This window comes from Balearica regulorum, chromosome 2, assembly GCF_011004875.1.
Source record: "Balearica regulorum gibbericeps isolate bBalReg1 chromosome 2, bBalReg1.pri, whole genome shotgun sequence".
In the NCBI taxonomy this organism is placed as follows: domain Eukaryota; kingdom Metazoa; phylum Chordata; class Aves; order Gruiformes; family Gruidae; genus Balearica; species Balearica regulorum.
Window position 1 is genome coordinate 118,031,439 of NC_046185.1, and position 27,737 is coordinate 118,059,175.

The 27,737-nt window shown below is 35.7% G+C and overlaps 1 protein-coding gene across 47 annotated transcripts in view; it reads left to right on the forward strand.

Moving 5' to 3' along the window:
• CLASP2 (cytoplasmic linker associated protein 2) overlaps window positions 1-23,695 on the forward strand; it is a 146,879-nt gene extending 123,184 nt beyond the window's left edge. For 29 of the 47 annotated variants that reach the window (XM_075745506.1, XM_075745508.1, XM_075745501.1 and 26 more), the window contains 12 exons: window positions 61-139; window positions 283-333; window positions 5,527-5,670; window positions 9,607-9,750; window positions 10,184-10,290; window positions 11,096-11,249; window positions 11,992-12,220; window positions 16,741-16,934; window positions 17,721-17,849; window positions 18,956-19,162; window positions 20,286-20,402; window positions 21,466-23,695. In XM_075745506.1, coding sequence (XP_075601621.1) covers window positions 61-139; window positions 283-333; window positions 5,527-5,670; window positions 9,607-9,750; window positions 10,184-10,290; window positions 11,096-11,249; window positions 11,992-12,220; window positions 16,741-16,934; window positions 17,721-17,849; window positions 18,956-19,162; window positions 20,286-20,402; window positions 21,466-21,552 — 1,642 coding nt within the window. In that variant the 3' untranslated portion in view covers window positions 21,553-23,695. The remainder of the gene's footprint in view (window positions 1-60; window positions 140-282; window positions 334-5,526; window positions 5,671-9,606; window positions 9,751-10,183; window positions 10,291-11,095; window positions 11,250-11,991; window positions 12,221-16,740; window positions 16,935-17,720; window positions 17,850-18,955; window positions 19,163-20,285; window positions 20,403-21,465) is intronic. The other 18 variants (XM_075745510.1, XM_075745520.1, XM_075745498.1 and 15 more) reach the window with 1 other exon arrangement.
• Window positions 23,696-27,737: the final 4,042 nt, after the last annotated feature.

Below are 27,737 nucleotides of genomic sequence, written 5' to 3' on the forward strand. Positions count from 1 at the left end.
CCTTTCAACAGGTATTAAAAGAAAATTTCACATAACTGATTTGATTTGTTTGTTTAACAGAGAATCTTTTCCAAATGACCTCCAGTTCAGTATTTTAATGAGATTTACTGTTGACCAGACCCAAACACCTAGCCTGAAGGTAAGAATTTTTGGGCTTGCACTGCAAACAAAAATCTTCATTGATAGCAATTTGTTTGCCTTAATGTTTGAATTTGGATTGTTATTTTTGTTCTGTTAAAAAAAGGTTTTCAATTAGTGGATTTTGTTTTTGTAAACTTTCAGACAGTCAAGCCAGCACTACAGGACCAGCTTCGCTCTTTTTGGAGCTCAAAGGTTTTTGTCTGAATTATTGTCTTATTCTTAACCCTATGTCAAACTCTTACAGTGTTTCCAATAATTTTTATTTGAATGCATTCGTATGCTGCTACTAACCTTTGCGAGAAACTTTAAGCATGCAGATGTTCAATTTTAAACATTACACTAGTATGAAAACGTTTGCTGCAAGAGAGATCTAATAAAACCACAGTACAGTAAAAATGAGCAACAAAAATGTGGCCGCCTAACATCAAGCTGGTTATGCAAACTCACTCTATCAAGTCTTTTCTAATTTTATGTTTGTGATTTCCCAATCCCATTTTCCTAGTTCATGTATTTTTTTTCCTGTGTTCAGCCTGATAGGTCTTGAATTAATTTAAATTATTTTAATATTAATATGAACTTGAGTTACTATATTAAAAATCAACTCCCTTTGTGGTACACTTACTTTTCTGAAAGCAGTGTGTAGCTTTATAATTACACAATTTTTACATAAGAATCTGGAGTCCATAGACCTGCCAGTATAACTGAAAAGTAAAAATGTATTCTGTAGTACATTTACAGTTCCAAAGAGTTGATTTTAGGATAAAAGCTTCAAATCTTAAGAAGACTTACAAGTGATGTAAATGGGGAAATAACAAGCATATGATAACTGGCATTTTCTGCTCTGTCCTGCACGAAATATTTTTACATAGTTTGATACTGCACAAGAATATATCTTTTCCCAAGTTATGTTGAACCTAAAGTCACATGAATATGCCTTTTTTGTCTACAATACAGTAAAACTTACATTTTTAAGCTTTTGAGGACAGTTGATACGTTGACCACTGTTGCTTCGTAGAGCTGTGTTAAAAAGGGACTGCTGTCATTTATTGAAGACAGCAAATGAGGTAGTAAAAATCAGTTTGTTGTTTAAATAAATCCTTGGAACAAATTGGGTTTGGTTTTGTTTTACTTGGTTTTCCTCCCCAGGAAGATGAATTTGATGGTTGAGATGGTTTTTTTTCCCCCCATATAGTAGTATAGCTGGTAAACACATATCAATCGTGTTTCAAAGTTGAGAGTGTAGATTTGGCATGAGACCTGGACTGCTACTAGGCTGAGTTGGGGCTAAATTCAAGAATATTCAGGATGCGACGTAGAAGGAATTAAGAAATCTGAAACATGTAATGGGAAGGCATTCTGAAAATAATTTCCCGTATTTGAGAGAGACTTCTGAAATCAAGATGTTGGTAAAAACTACCTCCATAGAACAACACCTGTTAGTTTGAAATAAAATCAAGAGTATTTAAAATGAACTTTTGGGACAGTAAAGTATCTAACTCTTTAAGAGAAGGTAAGCTTTTCTTCCAGAGAAAGTGGTATCTACCTACTTCCATCTTTATGAGGTAACTACAACTTCAGGATCCATACAGTAAAGTTATTGAACATAAATTGCAGAAGTATCTATTTAATATCCGCGTTCTTGAATATTTTGTCTAAATCCCATCCTCAGTGCACCCAGATGTCTAACGTTAATTGATAATCCTAGGGCACTACTCCATTTTTTTAAGTCTTCAGCTTTTGTTCTTACCCTGATAAATGATTATTTTGTTGCAGAGTGTGCCTTTGGGCTAGATAGACTGAGAAACAGCATTCACTGTGGCAGGAAAAAATCAGAGAAAGCATTTTCAGCGTCCTTAGAGATGGTCAGACATAAGAAGGGATGATCAGAAGTTTGTTCCATGGAAGAATTCCCTTATACAAATGACTTTTCCCTCTGGTTTTCATGTGGTAGTAGTAAATAAGGATCCTTTAGAGTAAGCTCATTGTTGTTCTTACGCTTAGAAACACACCTAAGTCTTGGACAATAAAAGTCAAGCTTTTAGAGTGGCCACAGAGGTGGGTTTGGATAGCTAGCCAGTAAGAGAGCCAAATATAGAGAAGATATAATTCTGCTGACCTAATCCATGGAGGATGCAGCACAGTGTATTGTGCTGTATCTATCTTACTTTCTTTCACTATAATTTTTTTGTAGGTGTGGTGAACTGCTGAAACACAGTTTAGAGTTACCAGGTGCATGTATCTGTCTTGGTCAAATGTATGGATGGGCACAGAAGTCAAATTTTCTAGACAGAGTATAATCTATTCAGCTTATTTTCACAGTTGCAGAACATATGCTTTCCAAAGGATGGGTATTGTCCTGAAACACACTTCAAATCATCACTTTCATTTTTCTCAGGTTGTATAGCAAATGGCTTACACTCAGTGAGGAATTGATTTAAGCATTGTGATCAAAGTTCATTACAAGTTTCTGAACCCTTCTTTCCTTTGAAAATATTGATTTGCTGACAAAGGTTTTTGCTGCAGTTGATCAGAAGCTTTTTTTTTCCCTAAGTATTAAAATTTCTGCATTAAAAAAACAAGCAACCAACCAATGAAACAGATTCACAGAGATGAGAGTGCCCTTCAGAATTCATGTTTAGTGTATATTTTAGTCATTTGATTAAATAATGGCAGAGGCAGTCACTCCTAAGTATCCAGTAACTTAGGGACAGGCACCTGGGATGTGGCAATCTGAAGTCACTTCGCGTGATTGCTTGTATTCAGTCTGAGTAAGGCAGAGTCTCTCGCATCATAGAAAAGCACTGTAAGAATTTTTTCTGGCTTAAGTAAAGCAGCTTCTCTACGTTCCTCTCTCCTTTTTTTCCTGTTACATGAAATGTTTCTTTTGACTTACTCTGATGCAGCAAATGAAACTGTAAATCTCAGATTTTTCTTAGGACAGGAAAACAATTTGCCTTCTGGTACTGACTGTGTAGTATCCTTAAAGGATTTCCTGAGTCTCTGGAGGTAGTTGCACATGTTTTTGTGCCAGAATTTGTCATTTCATTAGCTGTGAAAGAAGTTTATGAAGCACTTTAGTTCCATTTATGTCTAATCTTTTTTGTGAGTAATAGTGCTAATTGTGGCTTGATCTATATGTCAGTTCATTTACTACAGCAGTGCTATTTTTAAACAAAATGTCTGTGTTACATGCTCTACCAGGAAAATGTCTCAGTGTTTATAGTCCAGCAAAAGTACAATAAATTCAACCTAGAAGAGTACAAAGAAAGTCAAGACAGTATTAAACAATTTCATAGACAGTGGTTTCAGATTAACAGCAAATATTAATTGTAAGAATTCCTGGAGCTGCTTTCATTGCAGTCAAAAATTATCTCCTCTCTCAGAGAGATTAAATGGATTGTTGAAGAGGACTATGTTAGACCTTTTATTTCTAAATCTCAACTCTGTACATACTTACTGGAAATAGTGACAAAAGTACATCGTAAGTAGATTTGGTGCTATTATGGAATTTACTTCAGAGTAGGTTGTTTTTTTTTTTCCATAATAATACTATTGCGTTATATTTGAGCATAGAAGGGTACCCCTTCCAGAATTTCTTCTCTCAAAAGGAATTTATGAGAACACTCTCTTTCAAAATAGCTGTCAAACTTAACTTTGGGTATCTGTGTCGCTGTGAAAAAAACTTTATTAGCTTTTATTAGCTTCTCCATTCATCTTCTGTTCGGTACTTTTCTGTCTCCTCTGTTTGGTACTTTTCTGTCTCCCAATACCTTCCATCTTTCCAGAAGTCTGTGCAATTTACTCTGGGAGTTGTTTAAACACGAAATACACTGCTTTCTCAAATACAGTACTCCAGAATTTTTTCACTGTGAGAAATCCCTCTGGATGTTCTAAGTGTTACAGTTCTTAACAGTAATTTTTTTAAGGTGTGATACTATATATATTTAAATCATAAACAGTGAAACATAGTGCTGTCATAACAGTTTCACTTGGTAATCTAGAAATTTTAACTTTATTACTTTGTATTTGGAAAACCATTTAGCCTAAAGTTTCTTTGCTGCGGAGATGTTTGTAGGGTTTTTTTCCTTGGAAAGAATCTGGCAAATAATGTGGGGTTTACTGCATTTGTTGATATTGATCCGCATGAGATGAAAACCTCCAGCTGTTGCTTGTTGTATAACTTTGGAGAAGTCGAGCTTTCACAGATGCTGTGAAAATGAAGTATTCATTATTAATCCAATGCATCAGCTATCACTAATTTGTGTGTCAGTGTATCTGGAGTTTTTAATACCTTGCAAGTTTCGATGACCAAGGGGAATTTCTAGATAGCTTAGCTCGGTACAGTTGTACTACAAGCCATGAACAATTAAAAATTCACTCAGAACTTTTTTCTTTTTGGTTATGATGGAAATAGGTGTCTCCCTTCTGGTAGGTATTTCTGGTTCATTATAATTATTAATGGAAATAAAAGCAGCTAAGTCAACTAGGTGGCCTAAATAAATGTTCACCACTTTTGTTGGCAAGTTACATGACAAATCCCTGGAGCAGCAGGAGTTGAGCAGATAAATATCTAAGGGAGACAGAGACATAATACCCTTTGCCCAAAGCTGTGCAGTGGTGCAATTTTGCAGAAACTAGAGAGAGGCTGAGTTTGGCACGTATAAACGGTAGTTCTGCATAAGGAGTGGAGGGAGTTAGTGGAGTAGGAGAGTGATGCTCAGATAAATGAAGAGAGTAAAGCAGCTTTTCCATCCTCCTGTAAATCTATGTCTCCGTCTTCTAAATATCTTCCCAAAAAAAGCGTGCAAGTGACCCCTTCTAAGTCTTTTGTAGAAAGTCTGTTCCATTCCTTTTTAGTATTTAATGGGAAGACTTGTGTGGCTTATCCCCAAAGATAGTGACTGCCGAACTGTGCTATTTTATAAAAGAATGCTGAGTGTTAACTACATGGTAGGAACTAAGAGGAACAGATTATTCATCAGATGATGTTCATTTTTCATTTTATTACTTGAAAAAAGTAATAATAATTCTGAATAACTCTTTAAAATCCTGAATATTGTTAAATATTCTGAGTGCTTTGGTTTTCTTTTTGTTAAATATAAACTTCTCCATATGCAATGATTTCTGTATCTGCTAGTTGCTAGTGAAATCTAAGATTTCTATTAATAATTCGAATTGCTGTGCAGTAACTCCCTTCTTGAAATGTTGTATCCATTTGTAAGTCGATTTATTGCATAGAGTTTTATATCGATCCTGAAAAGATGTTTAGTTTAATTGGAAAAAAAAAATCATCTTTATTTTAGGGAATGAACACTGTAATCTGAGTACGCTTGTTCTTGCAGCATGCCATTTTTATTGTCTACTTGACTCTATTTCTCTTTGCAGGTCAAAGTTGCCATCCTTAAATACATAGAGACTCTTGCCCAACAGATGGATCCAGGAGATTTTGTAAATTCAAGTGAAACTAGGTTAGCAGTGTCTCGAATCATCACCTGGACCACAGAACCTAAAAGCTCAGATGTTAGGAAGGTAAGTTTGTTAATGTTTGCTTAGAGTTGCAGTGTGTTCCAAGTATCTTGGCAAACAGAGAAGCTAATAATTCTTGCCTAAACAAAGAAAAAATATTTTTCTTTAAGAACAAACTTATTCTTTCATAGAGAAAAGATACTTTTATATCCTTCTCAGCAAGCACACCTAATTTTTCTGTATAAAGTATCAGAATTGACAAAGTAAAACTTTGCAAAAAATATATGTTGTAAGAATATTTAAGTAAAAATTTAAAATTGACACATCTTGAAACTCTCCATATAGGTTGTATTTTTATGTATGTTAGTATGTTGAGATTATCTTGAATAATACAAAGAATAACTTGTTTTTGAGCACTATCTGGTATTAAAATCTCATCAGTCAGCATTTTCTATACAGTTTTAATATTACTTCAGAGACCAGTCACTGTGATACTAATTACAAGTTTGTAACAGGAATGGTAAGTTTGGTAGCGGACTTGGTTCAATTTCTGCTGGATTTTGTCACTCCTTTCTGTTTAAGAAAAGATAGGTAAATAACTGTTGACCCTTCGAGAAAAGAAAGTTAGTGCTTTAAGAAGGTAGTGTCAAAGGGTTGTTCTTGTAATGCTGCAGTTCCAGTGCAAATCTGTCTTTTCCACATAACTATTGTGAAGTGAAAATTAATATTTGTGAGCTACGTAGATATACCAGGGATAGAGAATAACCATGAGCAATGTACTAATGCAGTCTTTGGGAGAAGTTTCTAAATAGTCTTTCCAAATATAGAAAGCAAATTATATTTGAGCATTTTAATTTTGTTTGTAGTTTGATAGAATAGAGTTTTGTTGTTCAGATTGTCACCAGCCATTCTGTCTTGGCTGCCATTATCAGCTTGCTAACGCTTTTTTGAATACTAAATAATCATATTTATGACTCATAAGTTTAAGCATCTTTGACACAGAGAACTTACTCTTCTGTTCCTTTTTCTCTGTTTATTTCTGCAGTTTGAAGAGTTGGAACAACTTATTTGTTTAGATTTCCTTTGCTGTTTTCAATTCAGTTTGAGTTTTGGCAACGTCATCATTTCTGGAAACAATACCAAAACTTCCTTTCTTTAGGTGGGATGTTTTGTGGGAGATAACTGAGAGAAAATAGTGGGAGCTGTCTCACAAAGTGTGTAATGTGAACAGAAATAAATTAATTTTTGCAACTTCTTGATATCTGGAATAAAAAAACCATAGAAGACTTTATAATGGAGATAATGTTTCTGTCTTTCACTTACATAACAGTAAGTTACATAAGTGAGAAAGCATGATAGATTATATCCTATGGACTTTACTTGCCTAGTCCCATGTTCTAGTGACATATATAAGACCATAAAACAGGAGGGGAATTGAAGCAGCACTATCTTCTACATCGGTAAAGTTTTAGTACTAAGACACGTGGCAAGCTGTCTTATCTGATGGTTCATATCTCTAATAAGTATTTTTATGTCAATAAGTAACTGAATCGTGGAAAGTATTGCCAGTGAGTTTTATCATCTGGAACACCTTAATTATATGAATTTTTATTTTTTCTTTCCATAACATAGTCGTTAGAGGCAGCTACCTGCCAAAAGCCTTTAAGTCCTGAAAATAAATTTCACCAATAAGTAGTCAAAAAGTTTTTCTGATTGTATGAAATGTTTCATTCTCTTAACAGAGTTCACAGCATGCTGTCACTGGCTTTTTTCATTTTATTTATTTTAATAAGCTTATAGCATTTAGTATGATTTCTTTAAATTAAAAGTTTTTGCCAAGTGTATTTCTGTGCAATTGATGGTTTTGGGGTTGGGGTTTTTTTTTTTTAGTAAAAATATTTCCAGTGCTAAGTATCATGAAAAATCCCTTTTTCTTTTGTTAGTCTTAAGTTAGGCACTCTTAGTATAGTTCAGTGACTTCTTTCTGGAAGGTAAAATTCTGTTTCAAAACTTAGATTTCTTCTAAGATTAGAATTCTGAAAAGATTTAGATGACTCTTAGAGTTCTAAGAAAACAAAATATTTCTAATCCTTCTTGCAGACTTTTAAAGATGTTATCTGTATGACTGGGCTTAAATCTCAAGAGAGAGAACTTCTGCTGAGGAGAACACCTCCAAATACTCTAAAATGCCTTTTTTTTTTCTTTTGTCAAGAAAGAGAGGAAAAAAATAGATAATTGCATAGTTGGAAACCTCCTGTGAGTCAATATCAATCTTGATGCTTTAGGTTGGGCTTCATTCTGGGCAGACTTGAAGGTATCTGTTTCTTTCCTGATAGGACCTTGGACTGTCTATTGTGTTATTCTATTGGCAGCTTAAATAGACCTATTGTTATGGAGTGAAGACATGGATAATAGGAGAGAAAAAGGAAAATGGTAATTCCCAAGCCCTTGCTCAGTTGCAGGATTTGTTTTGGTTTTGCTTTGTATCAATTTCTCTTAAAAGACTGACCATAAGAAATAACAGGAAAAGAGAAACATTAAAGACAGGTTGTAGAGGGCATTCAGGGTGTTCACTTGAAGGGAAGGCTATCAGAGGGAGAAAGGAATAAAGTTCAAGAAAACAGCCAGTCACGAGTGTGCAAAGATAATTTGTGGCAATCTGACATGTTAGTATTTTTGTCATTAAACTTCATACTAAGATGTGTGCTGGTATGTGTGCTCATACCTTGGCTTTCCACTTTTAATTAAAAAATGCTACAGTTCATTGCTCTGGAAGCAAAAGGAGGGAAATAAATGTCTAAAAGAATTTTCTAAACTGCTTGCTTGAAGTATATTGCTGCTTAAGCAAGCTGCCTATCATTCTGTCTAGCATGAGGCACTGGTTCTCTCCAGTGCATGGCAGACCTTGATGGTGAGCTGTATAAACTAGACATAGTTGGTTAATCTTAGAATCAGAGTTTTGTACTACAAAGAAACTATTAAACGGTTCTGGAGAACTTAATCTCTAGTTCTTGATCTCTAGCCTAGCATGTGTTAGGTTAGTTGCTATGTTGGCAGGTTTGTTAGATTATCTAGTGAATATTCATCAAACATTACTAAGTCATCCTGTCAACATTCCTTTACTAGAGGGAACCCAACTGTTGTGTAACTTACTGTGTTGCTTTCTCAGTAAAGAGCTCTGATTTTGATATGTATAGTAAAGCATGGTGTAGGATGAGGATGACGTTAAAGATGAACTGGTAAAATTGAGGGTGTAGTAAATTGTAAACTCCAATAATATAACTGACTACATTACTGTTTTTAACAGCTTTCATCTTTAGAATATGTAGTCAGCTAAATTATTCCTCGTGATGTTTGCCTGTCTTTTAAAAAGATAAAGGAAACAGGGCAGGAGGGGGGGAAGGTTACCTAACTAGTTTGGCTGTAGGATAAGTTATAAAGAATAAGAAGTGCTGTGATCATGACTCAGAATCAAGACTGTCTCATTCCAAATCAGGGTGTCCGAGGTTTTTTGTTTTGCTGTTTTCAATTTCTAAAGCAATAACTGCAAGCCAGTGTGTAGATTATCCATCATCTGTAATTACTATTTGCAGAACTCGGGAGAAGGAATTTCAGGCTTGTTCCTGCCTGGTGTGTTCCGTTGCTCTCTTAAACTCTTTAAAAGCTGTTTTGCAAATTCCTTTGGTGGTTTTTTTTTTTTTTAGTACATAGGGATCTGGAGTTGGGGGGGTGTTCAGGAGGACATTTCTGAAAGACTGCTTGTTAGAATGATTGTGCAAAGTGTAAGCTGCTTGTTGTGTGCCTGGATTTATCAATATCTGAACTCCCAGCTTACCAGCAAATATGAATTGCTTTTGTTCATATCTGTTAACGTTTTTATTCAAGCCTGTCAAGACTTAAGTCACGTTTTGTGATTACCATTCATTGTAGCGTCTCTTGCTGGTGAAATGACTCTAGAAACTCAAATTAATGTCTTCAATCTGTGTTTTCTTCTTCTAGGCTGCACAGTCAGTGCTGATTTCCCTTTTTGAACTCAACACTCCAGAGTTTACAATGCTGTTGGGTGCTTTACCAAAAACATTTCAGGATGGAGCCACAAAGCTTCTCCATAATCATCTCCGGAATACAGGCAACAGTGGTCAGGTATATGCACCTCTCTTACTATCCTTTGTGAAGTTGCTGGTGTTTTGAACATAAGTCCATTTCGGTATTTATTTTGAGAGCAAGAAGGTTTGTAGAGGAAGGGACGCAACCCAAATCCTATGTTGAAGTCTTAGCAGCAGATATCACTCTTCATGGAATGCCTTTTTTTTTTCCCCTCCAAAGAATGATACTTTCTATGTTGCTTCCAAGTGACTTAATAAGTTTGAATGTGCTTTTTAAGAATAGTTCATCTGTTACTTTACTCATTTCAAAGTTATACCTGATTGAAGTTGCTACTAATTGGTTAGCCAATCCAAGAAATTAAATAGAAACTCCTTAAATGTTTCTGGGCACTAGAAAATAAATACAGTAATAAGTTAAAAGGGAAACTGAATTCCTACTGGAGTATCTCTTCTCACCTCTCGTCCTCCAGGGATCAATGGGAAGTCCATTAACAAGACCTACTCCACGCTCCCCAGCAAGTTGGTCAAGTCCTCTCACTTCCCCAACCAATACATCTCAGAACACTTTGTCACCAAGGTAACGTAGGCTGGTGTTGCTACAGTTCTGCATCTAAGGCTACATTGCACGTTCTCCAAAATTGTAACCCTGACAGCGAAAGCGTGGAGGGAATTTCACACAAAGTGACAGATGCTGAAAAGTAATCCCCCTCCCTCCATGGAATGGCAGTACAGTGAACTGCTTAGCCTCCCTGAAGGGTCTGACAAGTGCCAGGGCTGCCCTGAGGTGGGAAGGGGCTGTGCACCTTGGAGTGCAAATAGATTAGCAAGAGAAGGAATGGAAGTGGTCGTCTCTAGGAAATGTTAGAATAGGTCAGCAAGATCATCAAACCAGACTTAATAAGGGGGAGACTGAAAAAGTAGTAGTACATAAACATTGTGGTCTTTATTTTGTGGTACCAATGTTGCCAGCAAAGTGGGGTTTGTAATTCTGCTTTTAGGAATCAACTTACTGTGAAAACTGTTGATTTTATCAGTCCTCCTTACTTTGGAACTTTTTTCGGAAAGCGAATGGTGTAAAAAACCCAGTTGTTTATAAGAGTAAAACAGATCAAAAGACTTTTGTTTCTTCAGGCAGATGCTGCTACATAATGCAGCCCTTCCCTTAGCTGGCTACTCCCAGTGCTTTCTCTGTCAGTGGCAGTACACTTACTAAGATGTACAATAATACAGTTTTGTTATGCGGAGAGCCAGCTTTCTTCCTTCATTAATAATTTTATTAATATTTCTTGAGTGTCTGTAGTTAACTGCTAATGTTATTTAAAAATACGGGGTCACAAAATAAATCCATCTTACTTCCTTATGTCTTTCTCTGTGGCCTGCAGTGCATTTGACTATGACACTGAAAATATGAATTCTGAAGATATTTACAGCTCTCTTCGTGGAGTCACTGAAGCCATTCAGAATTTCAGTTTTCGTAGTCAGGAAGATATGAATGAGCCTGTAAAACGAGATTCCAAAAAAGATGATGGTGATGCAGTGAGTATTTAAACTGTGCATCTTGATAGCAAACCAAGCCCATGACTGAGTTATTACAGATGATAACGCATCTTTTTCAGTAGGTTTATATGTTACAACTTCTGAAAAATTTCTCCTAAATTACTTCAGAGCTTTAGAAAAATATGTTCCTAGTTTTGAACTACATTTTTTGAATTTTAAATGCTAATTCTAAGTAGTACTAGCTTTGTTTACTGAAAATGTTAGCAATTTAAAAATAGGTTATCTTGCAAAACAGCTGGAGTTCAGTTTTGGAGAGGTCTGCATCTTAAAAACCTGTTAAAAACATGTTTTTCCAAAGTTTTTATTCTATTCCATACAAAACCTGTGGGTTTTTTAGTGCTACATGCGATGTTTTAAACTTCTGTTTCTGTGGAACTCTGGCTCTTCAGATTTGTTGAGCTTGCCAAATATGTTTATACCTAAACATGGTTTTAACTACTTAGTGTCAAACTTCTGAGATAAAATCCTGACAGCTATTTCTAGTTCATGAAGTTTTTTGCGCTATGTTAACTTTCCTTTTTTTTTTTTTTTTGGTGAAGGAAGGCAAAGTTTAGGGAACTGTTTCTAAGACTTGTTATTTGAAGGCTAGTTTGAAATTTTTGAAATGTGTAAACTTTCTGAAATTTGTAACTTTTTGCTACATAGATGAATTAGTAATGTAATTAATTGAAAAGTGTAAGTGTGTATTTCATATGCTCGTATGATATTTCTTTTCCTGCAGATTTGCAGTGCTTCTGGAATAGTAGACCTACGAGCAGGAAGCGGTGTGAGCGATACAGGCCGAACAGCTCTTGATAACAAAACATCATTACTCAACACAATGCCTCCCCACTCTTCGCCACGTTCACGTGATTATAACCCATACAATTATTCTGATGGTATCAGTTCGTTTAATAAATCTGCTTTGAAAGAAGCCATGTTTGATGATGACGCAGAGCAATTTCCTGATGGTAAGCTTCAGATTGCATTCTATGCTAGAAGAAAAATGGTGAGATTTTCCATCTTATGGTTCAGTTTCTGAATTTATTATTAGCAATATATGTATCACCAGCGCCGCTTCTTTGAGAGGTTTTTACAAATGCTGTATTTCAAATTAGTTTCTTTGTTAGTAATCCTCTTTAGTGATGTTGTTGGATTACTTGGTATTTGTAGAGATTAAGGGTAAAAATGAGACAAATATGGAACTATGTTGTATGCATCTGGTAGCATGTCCTGAGCAGTATTGTCAATATAAATTTATTTACCAGATTGCTTTATGATTAAAATTTAAAGGGAGAAAAAGATTTACAGCAAGGATGTAAAACTGGATCAAACCAGTTTGGTAATTAAGTGAAAGATTAAGTATTTTGCTAGTAATATATTTGTATTTGAAACATGACATTGGCATTTTCTATTGACTAAACATTAAAAAAAAAAAAAATCAACAAAAACAAACAAACAAAAAACCCTTAACCAAAACTAGCTTTTACCAGGAAGGTGGTTCATTTAGCCCATATAACTCTAGGAATGTGGGCTGTTGTTTTGTAGGCTTCTAGAGCTTTTTTTAATATTTCTCAATATATCTTTGGGTAATTTTTTATATCTAAATGTTGGGAAGGTTCCCAAGTATCACTACTGTCATTCTTTTTGAAAAGTAGTAGGTGGTTTTCATAATCTGATAATCACTATTGTTGATATTTCATATTCAGTTATAGATTAAAATCAGGGTTTAAGTAAACAAATTTCTTAATAGTGAGGAACAAATGAATTTTCCCCCTCCTGACTGTTTTGCTTCTGTCATCCAGCAAAGATCTGTTACAGAAACTGTTGAAAACCAAAGCTATTTTCTGACATGGTATTTTACTCAGCTATTCTGTAAGTTGGCTTTAAGTTTACATTAAATTAAACCCAAATCCAAGTAAGGTGCATTTCTTCTTGTTTTCTCTTCTGTTTGGCATATGGCCAATTATCTTCTGAAAAAGATAGAGGGGAAAGCAAATTTTTTACAAATCATGTCATGTAAATATCAATAGTTAAATACCTTTGTCCAGGTACAGAGCCAGTTTATGATCAAGATTCTGTATTACAGGGAGCCTGTTGTTCCATGGGATAAGCCTCTTTATACCTTCTGACAACATATTTCTGGATATTGCGTTACACCTAATGCAATCTGTGCTGCATCAGCATTTTCTGGTTTTGTAAAAACTCATTGACTGGATGGAGTGAAGCATCCCCATCCAGCATTAGTTTGTTCTGGCTGGAAGAGGAGTGCAGTGCATTATTTAGGTCTACTCTTTAACGGATCTTAACAAAGTACTTGCATTCATTCCTGTGTTTGCCCTTAGTTTTTAGTTATACAATGTGTGTTCTGTCATTTGTGTGTTACTTTTGGAATTTCATCTAAGGTAATTTCAAAAAGTCTACGTGAAAAAAAAGATGCACTTGGCAAAATACTTTGTGCCTGCAATTCCTCAGTTAGGAGTTGCATGCTTTTCCCCGTAAACCTGAAGCGCTCGTTGGACATTAATTTTCAGAAACTCCATAGAATAGCTGCCTGTTAATGACACAAAGTCCTGTTTTTACTGGACTCCCAGCTGTTCTCTCATGAGTTACTGAGAGAAAGATGTGGAAATACAGGGCTAGATGGGAAAACCTTGGCTACTCATATAGTCCCGTCAACAGCACTGAGGCATGAACGTATATTCTGCAGATGGTTTGTCTTAACAGCTGACAATGTCCAGTGGAGGAGATGCCACAGTGTACCCCACAAGGCCATTTGACTTCTCTGCTTCTCTTATAGTGAAAACGTTTCAGAGTAGCAGCCTAAATCTTCCAACCGATAGCGCTTCTTTTCTCTCCTAAGGGAGGTGGTCTTTATCCAAAGCATAGGGAAACCTGGCTTTCTAAGTCACTTCCAGACTTTGTAGAAGCAGTCCACAGTCTCTGGTTGAAAAAGTGTTCCTTTTCAAAGAAGCTTATTTATTTCAGTTTACTTCCATGGACTGTGTTTTGCAAACATCTTCCTTTTTACCTGACACTTTGTATAAGGGCTTAAGATTTCTGCTTCCATATCTTGCCTTACACTTACCATCTTTTTTTTCTTTCAGAACATTCTTCTGATTTATCATTACAATTTTCAATTTTTATCCTATTCTCCAGAATGTTTGCAGCTGCTCTTAAACTGATGTCATCTACAGATTCTATAAGTGGTCTCCATATTCCTTCGATAGCATTAACAAAAGCATCAAACAGAACCAGGCTCTGCAAAGACCTGAGCAGGCACATCGCTCTTCTCCTCCTCAATTAATAGAAAGCCATTTATAGTCCAGTCACCTGCAAATGATTCATCAAGTTTTGCACCCGCTTCATTGGCTTTTTTGGCCATCATGTTTGTGTAGCTTATGTGTTAAGATGGTATGGGTGACAGTAGGAAAATCTTTACTAAATTCAGGACATACCTACATTTTAAGCCCTATACTGTTTATCCTGTCAAAAGGATATTATTTGATTGGTTTGAGGAGAGCTGTTCCTCATCAGATATTTATATCTCAATGCATATTGTAAGTCATTCAAATGAAGGAGTTATGTCTGCTCCTCCTCATTTGTGTTTTGTTTTCTTTCTGAAAAAGAAATTTTGAGAGTAGGCTTTGAATATGACCTCTTTTACGCTTCTCCATTCTTATCTGGAAAATGTTTGGAAATGAAACACAGGGTGCTAAGTCATACAGAGGAATGGAAAATACAGGCTGTGAAGTCACATCCCTCTTGGTTGTCTTCATATTTTGGAGTAATTCCAGCTATTTCCTCCAGTAAGGGAGCTTCTTTCCTCCCCTTGTTCCTGCATGGACACGGCTACCTTTTCTTTACCCCTTCCCTCCATACGTTCAAGTTGCCACTTCTTTTATTCTGATACTTCCACAGTGAAAATAACTTTATTCAAACAGATAGGGGTGGTTTTGCTAATTATGTGTCAATATGCATTTCCCAAAATAGGATTTACTGTAGCTATAATCCTCACAGTTTGCTAGAACAAGTGTAATAGTTCTGGTAATAAAAGTAATGATCTTGCTTCTGTAAAAGTGATTGTCCATTCTGCTCATCTGTACTAATTAATAACTTGCCTAATGCAATTTCAGTCTGTCCTTTAGGCAAACATTAATGATCCATTTAGAGAGTCTGCAAAGCATGCATTAATACAGAGGCAGTAGAAGCGCTTGCAGAAAAAAAGTTTCTGCTTTCTGGTGCTTGTGCTCCTGATTATTCATGCAAAACAGAATGCTAATAGGCATGTTGGGTACAAAACCAGTCTGATTTTTAAGGTAACTGATGTGTGATTTTAAAATACTTGATAGGTGGTATTCAGCTTTTCCTTGTTTCTTGGTGGGGCTTTGGGCAACCTGGTCTAGTGGAGGGTGTCCCTGCCCATGGCAAGGGGGTTGGAACTAGATGATCTTTGAGGTCCCTTCCAACCCAAACCATTCTATCATTCTTTGTACAGGTGCTTTGTACAGTATTTATAAGTTACAATACTGAATACAGTAACATAAGATGCTCGAGGGCTGTGGTTTCTCAGTATATGACCTAATAAAATTTTTTAGGGAGAATGTATTTCATGTGTTAATAAATGGAATGATTTTAGGAAAGATGCAATGCAGGAACATCTGCACTTTATGCCAATACTTTCAACCTTTTTCCGGGGGGGGGGGGGGGAAGTGCTTTTCTTTCTTAAAGGCTAAATGGGGCATAATGATGGAATAAAGGTAACAACTTGATACTTAATTTTCATTAAGACCATTTTTAAGTTTCTCAACTGTTTGCAGATCTCTCTGTTTGCAGTCCAGCGTTTACAGGTACGGGTCATGTTCCTAATGTGTTTTTCCGTCATCATGGAATCATCTCTAATCAAAACTAAAATCCAGAGCTGTCTCATAATGACTGCTCTCAGGTATCTCTGTGGGACTAATGGCCTTGGTTTGCTCCTATTTCAGCTGTTTTGTACCGAGCACCATTCTTGAGTATTTTGTTTTTCCCTCTTCATATTAACAGCCTATCTATTGCTGCGGAACCATGGCTTACAAAAGTCCCAAGCAATTCTGTAATACTAACAGAGAAAAGACAAAATGATCATCGTGGATGGAAGGGTCATATGGGAAATGTGGCACTTTGTGTATAGATCAGATTTAAAAGCATGCAGAGCACTTACCACTTTGTGTATTGCAAGCATAAAAACTCTTGCAGTAAACTAGCTTACAGGGGTTTTTTTGCAATATCATTGTAGGGTTGTTTTGGTGATTGTAAGCTTGTTCATCAGTGTTGGCTGCACTGAAAACGTAGTAGCCAAATTGCAATTTTTGCAGACAAATTTTGGGGGAAAACATAAAAGCTGGAAAGCCAGCTAGCCATCCTAGAAAATATCCTTCAGTTGTACAGCAGGCACTAATGTTTATTTGCGATGATCTGAGAACCGTGTTTGTGTATTCCTTTTTGGCAGAGCCTCCCATGGACCATTCTGATCTGGTTGCAGAGTTACTGAAAGAGTTGTCAAACCATAATGAGAGAGTTGAGGAAAGAAAGGCTGCCCTGTATGAGCTCATGAAGTTAACTCAGGAAGAGTCTTTCGGTGTTTGGGATGAGCACTTCAAAACAATATTACTTTTGCTGCTTGAAACACTTGGAGATAAAGAGGTAAATTCAGATTAATCCAGTTAAGAATGTTAACAAAGCACATGGTTTACTTTCAGTATCTTTGAAATGTGTATGGGTTGTAGTAAGGGTACGAATTCCAGTTAGTGTTCAAAAACAAAAAATGTGGAAATACAAAACGGTGAAAAGGACATCAGTAATACTTACCTTCTCAAGTATTCTTATTTGTCAATTCCCACATGATAGATTAAATGAAACATTTTTCACTGGGATTCAAAGCTTATAAGTTAATAGCCACTGGTGGAGTCTAGAATATCAAAACATCAAGTGTGACAAAGCATTTAAAAATACATTTCTAAAATACAGTAATACTCATTGTGATGAGACTGAATTCTATGTAATTGTTCTCTACAAGGGCCATGTTTTTGAAATTACTGAGGATCAAAAAGACACTAATGTTTGGTTTTTATTAAAAAAAATTGTAAAAAAGTTTTCAAAAATGTATTTGCATGATGTGATGCTAAAGGTTTTATCAGCACTTGTGAAGAGTAAAATTGTTTGCAACTTAACTTCAGGATACCATAGATAACTCAATTAGCAACATGCTAATGATATGTCACCTGAATTATCTGCACAAAGATTGAGAAGAGTGAGAAACTGAAGATTTTTTTCCTAGCTTTATTTATTAACACTAGGTTCATACTGTATATATGTGTAGAGCATAATCTGATATTTTTCCATTATCAAAGACTTTTCCAGCTGCTGAACAAATGTTATCACCTGTGTCTGTTTAAAGATACATAACTTATTTTAATATTAACTCTTTAGCATGCAATTAGAGCTTTGGCATTGAAAGTTCTGAGAGAAATTCTAAGAAACCAGCCAGCAAGGTTTAAGAATTATGCAGAGCTTACAATCATGAAGACATTAGAAGCGCATAAGGATCCTCATAAGGAGGTTAGTAATCGGTTATTCTATTTGTTTGAGGTTATGACAAATTATTACAAAATGAAATAACTGACCAAAAAATGTTTGAGAAAGTAGTCAGATCTTACCAAGGAAGTAATTTGTTTAATAGTCAAGCATTTAGGTGTTATTAGTTAACACGGGTATGCAAGACCACAAAGGAACTGCAGGTTTATAAGCTATCGAATGCTTAATATCAGCCCTAACAACAGTTGCCTTGGGTGCTGTCCAAGAGGGCATAGCAACCAATGATGTGTCATTATAGCTCTTCAAGGAGTAAATGAAGGGAGGTTTTTTTCCTTGTATAGCATCTTAAGCCAGACATAGGTGTCCTGGAGCTCTACAACAAGCTTTTGGATTTCATTAAGGTTCATGGTTGAGAGGTGGGACTTTATAAAGTTGATTTTGTACAGCGGTTTGTCTTGTTAGATGGCAGATGCCACAACTGCGCTAATACGAAGATCAGACGTGAGGTTTCTCTGTTGTGCCCATGTTGTATCCTGAGCTTCTGTACCTATGGACTTCCTACCTAATTGCTCTTGTTCTGCTTGTTCTGCGTATTCTTCAAACTTAAAGTACTCTCTTGTCATAGTTTCTTTCAAACGCAGAGGGGAGGAAAAACAGCTAGACTGACTTCTAGAAGTAGCAATCCAGGCATGTCATTAAACGTGGTTTTGAGATGAATGTGAAAACATGTCTTGTCAGTGATCACTGACATAACTAGCAATAACAAATGACAACACAAGTACAGATTTACAAAGGTGGTGATATTTCAATATGTAATTGGAGGATATTGCAGAATAGAGACATTTCAAATCCGATTCAACAAGCAGGTTTGAAAAATTGACATGCATATTGCTGAGGGCACAGATTAGCCACAGAATATTGGGAAGAGTCTTGTTTTTAGTGAGGTATGTCCAACAGTTGGAATCTTGTAAACAGATTGTCAAAGGGCTCTTCATTCACGTACTTCTACAATATTGTAGAGCTCTTGGTAGGAAATTTTTATGCTCAAGACCATTACTGCCAGATTGCAGACCATAGTAACAGTCTCTTGTAAATCACTGTTCCATGTCTTTTACTTATTCTTTTGATAGGTGGTGAGATCTGCTGAAGAAGCTGCTTCCATGCTGGCCACTTCCATTAGCCCAGATCAGTGCATCAAAGTTCTTTGTCCAATTATCCAAACTGCTGATTACCCTATTAATCTGGCTGCAATCAAAATGCAGACGAAAGTCATAGAAAGAGTATCTAAAGAAACCCTTACTCTGCTTTTACCAGAGATTGTGCCAGGTCTAATACAGGTAAGGAGAGAAGAAAGAAGGGGGAAAAAAAAAAAAAAAAGCAGCTGTATATGTAAGAATTGCAAAGACTTTTTAAAAATAATATCACTTGGCTCTTAAGGATTTTATTTGTCTGACAGCTGATGGCTACTTTGACCCAAAATAACTCAGATAATGGGAACAAACTGTTTGATTGGCAGGTAGCTAAATTACGACTGTGATTAGGACTCAAAGGAGATGTCAGTAGCATATAAAGTACTGGTTATAGTTAAGCTTGGTCGATACATTTTAGTTATAAAATAGTTTTTTGTTGTTTGTTTCTTTTTCCAAGTTGTAATCATTTGGTCTGAAATTGTCCATGTTGCATTTGTGTATAATTATAGGGTTTTATTACTTGGAGTTTTGGGGAGGCAAGAGGAAAGTAGTAGTTGATTGGGGGAAGTTTAATAAAACAAGAAGGATATCAGAAGTTTGTCTTTAAAATTAAGTTCTTTCTCACCTTATCAAGGGCCAAGATACATTAATTTGCATGTGATGGATAAGAACTTTCCAGAGTTTGACAGCTGTATTCTGCAGATTTCTGTCTTTAATGGGTGTGATCTAATCATACGTCTGCAGGAAGGTAGAGGCAGAGAAGGGGCCCACTGAGAAGGGGGTGTGAGACAGCCAGTCATGTGGAGTACTAGGAAAGTGGCAAAAGAAACAAAAATCATTAAGGAACAAGATGGGAGTCAGCAAAAGAATCTTCAGCTGTTACAAGAATAGTTCTTTCAGAGTAACAAGCTCTAAATGGAGTGGTCTTCTGCTTGAGTAAACATCTATGGTCTCAAAACAATTTCTCTTATGTACTCCCCTACTGCATGACAGCAGCTCTATTTTCAGTGGAACTTATGAACAGGATTGTGTGGGTTTTAATTTCAGTCTGGAGAATTATTATCAATGTGTGATTAATAAGCAGCCTGCTTTCTAAGCGCATGCTCTGTATTTGCGTGTTTGGGTTTTTGTTGGAATGCTTCATTGGGCTACACTAGCAGTCATTTACTGTAGACTTCAATGTATTTATTATAGTAAATAAGTAAATAGCTTTCTGAGGCTTTTAATCATTAACTGATAAGGTATTAATGTTAATTTTATTGCTTTCTAGGGTTATGATAATTCAGAGAGCAGTGTTCGTAAGGCATGTGTTTTCTGCCTTGTAGCCATTCATGCAGTAATTGGTGATGAACTAAAACCACATCTCAGTCAACTCACTGGCAGTAAAGTAAGTAAAAGAGATACCACTCAAAGAAATCTTGGTTCATAATTGCGTGTATGCGTTTGCATTTTGGTTGCAATTGCCAGAAAGTTTCATAAAAGTGTATACTTGAATGAGAATATCAGGGCTACCGAAACCCTCTAAGGATTAATATAACTTTGTCACAATATGTTCAAAACTGAAAATCCATAGATCTTTATTATGCAAGTGTATGAACTTTAGCATTAAGATAAATACTAAATTATGTTTCTTACTGCTGTTTAATGGATTTTGTTACTGATTGTATCCCTAGTGTGGCTTTCACTATCAGTATTTCTTGTCTTGTTTTTCATGCAAGGTCTGATTGGAAAGCAATAAATGTAATATGTAGATGTTACATACAGCAGTTTTATTTATTCTTCCTCCTTGTTATTGGGCTTTAATCAGTCCTTTCAGTACCTCTAATTTGAAATAATAATAGTTATCAGTCTGTGGTCTTTTTTGGTTCAGGATATTTATGATTTTATTGACATGTCTTACATAGAGGTTTTTTGTATGCAAACAGATGTATGTTAATTGTGAATCTCTTTATCCTTGGGAATAAAACAGGACAATTAATTTTTTATAACTTCCAATAAGACAGTTGTATCTTAAAAATACTCTCTGGCAGTGATTGCATTGAATGTGATTCTAGACAGTATTGGAAGTTTTAGTAAGAACCAGCATCCACAACTCTTAGCTAGAAGCTTAAAACCTCAACGTTAACTTAAAAGAAAAAGAAAAAAATAAAAAGACCTACCTTATTTAGAACAGCATTGTAATTTGAGGAAAATATTCCACCTATCTTAATCTAGCTACCTTGGATCATTTTCTTCTTTACATCCTTAAAGAAGCTTGAGCAGTTTCCTTATGACAAATTTTGCTATGTTTGTTTTTGTTGGCAAGTATGTTACCTTTGAATAAACTGTGCAAAATATAATTTTGCTTTTGGGGAAAAGAAAATGATTTAACATCTCCTTTGTTGTACCATTCCTGTAGTCTGTACAGTAGCAAATACTAAACAGAGTGAACTTCTGGTTTAAATTTGCAGATGAAATTACTGAACCTTTACATCAAACGTGCACAAACAGGCTCTGGACCAGGAGATACAACAGCAGATATGTCTGGACAAAGCTAATGAAGCTGACAAGAGTTAACCAGGCCTCCTAAAGCAAGGGCAAGACCCTCCTCAGTGAAAGGAAAATTCTTACACACAACTTTTGGAACTTTCTTCTTGGGTTTTTTCCCTTTCTTTTGGTTTGTTTTTTTGTTGTTTTTTTTTTTCTTTAACCAACGGCTGTCCTCAGCCTGCATGTGACTGTTGCAATAGAATTATTCCAAATCCAAGGAAAAACAGTATTAACATCAGTTGATCAAAGCAGAATAAAATTTAAAAATAATCTAATCCATCAGTTATGCTGTTCGCAATCCTCTGTGTGTTCCCATTAACTTTTGCCAGTGTTGTTGTATTAAAAATAAAAAAAAATATTTTTTTTTAATGCTAATTAAAAAGGTATGCTTTAAGCTTCAGAAGTTAAAATATAAATTCTGTTGCTCTTATTCAGCTGCAGATAACATTACTTTTTTTATTGCTATTTTGTTTGAGTATCATGTCCTTCGCTAGAAACAAGAAGTGATGTGAAACAAGGCAGAACTAGTCTGAACTGGAGTGAGACTCGTTCACTGTGTTGGTGGTTCATCATCTTATTTACAGCTTGTTTGGAATATTCTGGAGATTGAGAAATACGCCTATAAAAAAAAAAGCTGGATTGATCCAGTTCTGTAAAAGTGATATTGTTCATTGGTTGTATGTTTGTTGCATAAATAAGAATTTAGTGTGCGCAGTAGAGGACTGGTACAACCAGTACCTCCTTGTGTGGAAGACAGCCCTTTCAGGGTAGCATTGCCGACCTGGTGATAGTGTGGCAGTCTGCTTTTTAGCAGAAGAGTTAATGGTCACTTGATGGACGTGAACCATCCTTGTCACCTTTCGTTCTTCAAGCAGGATGCTTCAGAATGGAGTGCTCTGCCCAAGCATGCTCAGTATGTATTTATCTTTATCACTAGAATGTTTCCTCTCAACCTAATTGCTGGAACAAGTAGTCTTGTATTGTAACTCACATGGGATTTTATGACAACAGTGCAGAAAACTATTTATTCATTACCTTCCTAAAAGCACCAAGATTTTCTGCATTGAATTTAAATGAGGGGGAGGGAGGGGGAATAGTCACAAATGCTATGGATCTTGCCACCTTTTAATTTAAAAAAAAAATATATATATTTTGGATGAGTTGGGAAAGCTGCACCAAATTATTTGCATGGTTTTCTTGAATAGCATCCTCAAGACCCATCTGGATTAAGGTGTGGAAATGTTTCCAGGGTTTGTTTTTCCATTTTTGAAAAAGAGTTACTTTATTGTGAATAATGGTTCTTTGTATTTATGAACTTGATAATGGAAAGAGAACAAAGATCAAGTAAATGTGTCCCTAAATGTTGTCTTTTTTTTTTTTTTTTTTTTTTGTCTTGGATATAAGCAGTGAGCTAATTAGCTGAGAACTGGGATGAAACAGTGCCCTTCCCAGGAACAGTGGAACTTTTTTTTTTCCTGACTTTTTTTCCTTTTGATTGTGATGTTGTCTAGTTGTAGGAAGTGTATCCTGATAAGAGAGAAAAGAGCAGTGCCAAGGATGATGATCTATGCTAGGCTAAAATTCTCTCTACCTCTTCAGGGTGACTAATTTTTGACTCAGCTGCTGCATATAGCACCCGGTAGAAGAACTATCTACAGAAAATATTTGGTTTTTTCTTCTTCCAGATTGTCACTTAATGTGTATTCAAAGCTCTATTCTTCATCATCGCAGCCAGATATCATAAGAAACTACTTACACACTTTACTTGCTAGGAACCCTGAAAAGCAAAACTGAATAAAAATTAAGTCAGATGGTTGTAGTTACATGAAAGGTTGTTTTCACTTTAGTTTGAAGTGAATGGCATAGAAAGAGCTAAGATGTGGTTGTTAAAGAAGCAATGCCATTGCAGAGATTTATTTGGAGGAAAAGTTGTAGAAATATGTGTAAAGACTTAAAACCAAGACTGTCATAACTCATCGCTCACCCTTTTTAGCAACTACATCAAGAAAATAGTATCTCCTCTTTCTTTCCTTTTGTTACGTGTAACATCCTTGTTGTTTTCTACTGTTTAATTACATTGTGTATTTATAGTTCTATGCTTACCATTGTGCATATACTGGCAATAAAATGTACATAACATTACTTAAAAAATTAGCAATGTATACATTCTGGTTTATTTGATCACATGCTATAAGAAAAATTACAAATGTGATTGATACAACATTGGTTAAAAAAAATTATCTTAATCTTCATGTTTTGTGTGTCCAAATTATGTTTCTTTATATATTCTTGTTACTAAATCTGACTTGGCATTTGAGAACATGCTGTGAATATAGGTATGCTAGACAAAAATGGTTTTTGGAAATTGAATAGAATCTTTATGAACACCCAGTTTCCTTCATCTAGGCAGCTCTCTTGTTTACGATTTCATTTATTTGTACATTATACATTGTTTCTATTTTATTTTTTTAATATTTCAAAAATATTTTTCAGTCAATGATCTTGTAGCATTCTTTTTTGATTATACAAAAGGTCACTTAAAAAAAAATTGCACAAATTCTAAGCTTAATAGGCCCGTATGTCATTCCTGCTTTTTCTACAAGTAACATTTATTTTCAGAGGATCATTTCAAGATGATTGCTGTTTGTCGTCTTTTTGAAGATGCTATTGCATACTGAAAAAATAAGTTATTGAAACATACAGTATATATTCTGGATGAACCTAAATTTTTTTATGCGTAAACAAAAGTTGGTAAGAAAGAAATGTTTTTATCCCCTATATGACTGAAAACTTTTGCTCCAAGTAAGGGGGGAGGAAGATACTTACACAAAGTTTGTTCCCTCAGTTGTGCTTCTAAGCCATCTTTAAAGGTTCTCAGTGTGGATATCCCATGTATTAAAAATCTAAATGCAATATATTTAAATGAATATTTTGCTTATGATATGACTAGTTCTGTTTCCAACAAAGATGGGGCTGCTGTAGTGGATAGAGTCTGTTTATATTGCATGGAGCCATCAAAATGTAAGAATTTGCAACAAAATTATTTCCACTGCAGCCAGTTATCAGATTCACTGCATTGCTTTTTGCCTTCATTTCCGATATTAAAAATTGACATTAGCTCAGTTAAATGCAAGCAATGATTAGTCATGCCTTATGTTCCCTCTTCAGGTGGGTTCTCTAACAGATCAGCATAAAGATCTGGGAAAAATTAGGACAATAGTAAGTTGCCGTTCTTTCAGAAACGGTTTCTTTATGTTCTAATATTCTGTAAAGATAGGTCATTGCAATCATTTGAATACAGAAATGTAATTCTTAAAGGTTGGCTTTGGCCTTAAAAAAAAAAGAGGAAGAAGGAAAACAAGCTACATGCAGAATCAGGATAGGAAATGCATGTCTTGGGTGTCTCTGGCTTGGATGTCATTTGCTTTAAAGAATTTTGAGTAACACGTTTTGTTCAGCTGAAGTGTTGGCAAGGAAGCTGGGATAGTCAATGTAACCTGAAAGGAGAGCTGATCGTGTAAATTTTCCTGAGTTTGGTTGCTTGCTTGTTTTTTAAGATAAAGGTTGGAACAGATTGAGTTGTCTTTATTATTTGCCGTCTGAGTCCCAGAGCAAAAAGAACACACACTTGTATCCTGAAACACTTACATACTCTTAGTAGTTTCTATGGATGTTTAAACGTTTGAGTAACTTCACAAACACTCGTGTAAAAAGCCTGTTGAGAATGCAGGCCCAAACTGCTCACAGTTTAATTTTCAGCAAAAGGATTTAAATTCTGAATATGACATTGTCCCTTTGAAAACAATCATAAAAGAGGAAATAATCTCAAGGAATAAGTTTGTTGAGCTGTGCTACAGTTACTCCCTACAATAGGGTAGTGAGAACGGTTCAGCTGATTGTGGTGGCTTTCGCTGTGTCAGGTTGGGACTTGGCAAACGGTGAACACAATAAACATAAATATGATGGGGATAAATGGCCAGTTTGGGAACTGAGGGATTTATCTGCAGAAAGAAACCTGAGGTAAACTCATCGGTTTTGCAGTTGCAGTCTACTTTCAGGTAAGATGAAAGTCAATAGTCACATTACATTCTCTAAAGAAAACTTCTTACATTTTCCTCCTTAAATTTTGTAACTAAGTCTTCCAACTCTTTAGAAGCATATCCTTTAAAGATTTAATTCATGTATTATAAATGTTCTCTTAAACAGATTAAAATTTTTATTTCTTTTTTATTAAAACATGGAAGATTTTCAGTAACGTGGGGAATTTGTGAAACTAATTGTGCGAGTCTGGCAAGTGAAAAAAATCAAACTTTTTTTTTCTTCCCTATATTGTGTATATGTTTGTATATTTAAGTATATTTTAAGCCCTCGGGGTTCCCAAACTGTGCAGCTTGGATTATCCCAGTTAAAGAAGTTTCTTCATTTGCTGATAGGATTTTAGGATAATGAGTACGTTTACTGAGAAGTTCCCTACTGAGGAAAGTTTGCTGATAGGTAATTTCTGCTCAGGCAGAATCACAACTATGTAAATTGCTGTTAAAACAGGAACTCTTGGAAACTTTGAAATTATATTTTGCAAACAGTTTTGAATACTGTAGGGTGTCTATCAAATACAAAAATTCTGTAACTCTTGATGTATTTTAGGTAAATAGAAGTGATCCTAAAGAAGTATATTTTGAGGGAGTAAGATTGGTAATAATGCTGGATAGCAAAACATGGAAAATACCTTTCCTCAGTGGAAAAAACAACACCTGCATATAGCTGTTTGATACCCAGACCTATTACCATTGGCAGGAGGTAGAATGGTAACTAAATTTAATCTTGGGCATCAAAGTTTTAAGTCTTCCATTTTCATTGTGCTTCCTGTCCTAGATCATGCTGTTGCCCACCAATGCAAATCTCTGGACTGCTGTAAACTCATGCTGAAATCAGCACTGGAGTCAATTCTGTTAACTGTATGTCAGGCTGGACTCAAAGGTAGTGCCTATCCAAGGAAGATTTATACTGGTAAAAACAAACATGTAGATTTAAGATAGGCAGTAAACAGACATTCTCAAAAATCAGCTAGACTGGTTAGTTATTGCCTCACCATGTGTTCATCTCTGCCCATGGCAGAGCCAACAGAGTACTTGTGGGAGCTCCCTTACTCTGTTCCAGGCAAATCAGATTGGGGAACAATCTCGGGCTGGTCCTCCAGCAGCACCCTGGGATCAGAAACTTCTGCCAGAGATGCTGGCAAAAGTGAACATCTGTCCTGGGCTTTGAGGGTCTGCCTGTACGGGGGGAAGAATACAAAGAAATTCCTATTTCGTAGCACAGTTTGTTTAGCCTGAGCAGATGTAATTCATGTTAAAATACCAGGGAAGATAAGGAAACTGATTCCAGCTTGGTTTGAACAGCTTAAACTACTAATCTGAAAGAATGCACTTGAAATGTAACTGTAATAGTATACAAGTGCAAAAGCATCTAATCTGGTAAAATAGTAACTTCTGGCCTGTTACTTTTTGTCCTTTCAGCAGAATTTAAAGTGATGCGGATAAAACATTTTTACACCATACTGAATGTCATTATGGTAGAGAAATTCTGAGGTATTGGATATGGTTTTTGCTCTTTCAGATGACAGCTGTGGCCATGTTGGCCAACTAATCAATTGAACTGTTTTACCTAGTATCTGTTTTCCCTACGGAGTTTTCATGCATTACCATTTATACAGCTTGTATTTGCTTAAGAGGAGAAATCTTAATTGGATCTTACCTCATTGTTCAGAAATTGTCAGATGAAACTTTTTAAAACCTTGAAACTTTATAAAACCGTACTCAGAAGTAACTACTGGTATCAGCAGAAGTCTGTTAATGAGCCATTGCTTCTTGAACCATGTAAGGAGATTTTTGCCCTGTTAGGAGGTTGAAAAAAACAGAGTTGTTACAGAATATGAGGAGAGATACATGGTGTACATATACTTAATTTAACCCCCTGTAAGTTGTAGCTCTTGTTCTTAAAAACCTTAAAAATCCCATGTGGTTTGCAATGGTTTTAGTAAGGGAATTTTCTTGGAATACAGAATGTGTTGCTTTCTGCTTTGGGAATTACAAGGAAAACGGTGATATTGGAGGTTTTTGTCTACAAAGCCAAGAGAACGTGATGCTAGAAAATGTTAGACCTGGCAGAGTACGAAAGCTGCCTCAGGTCCATT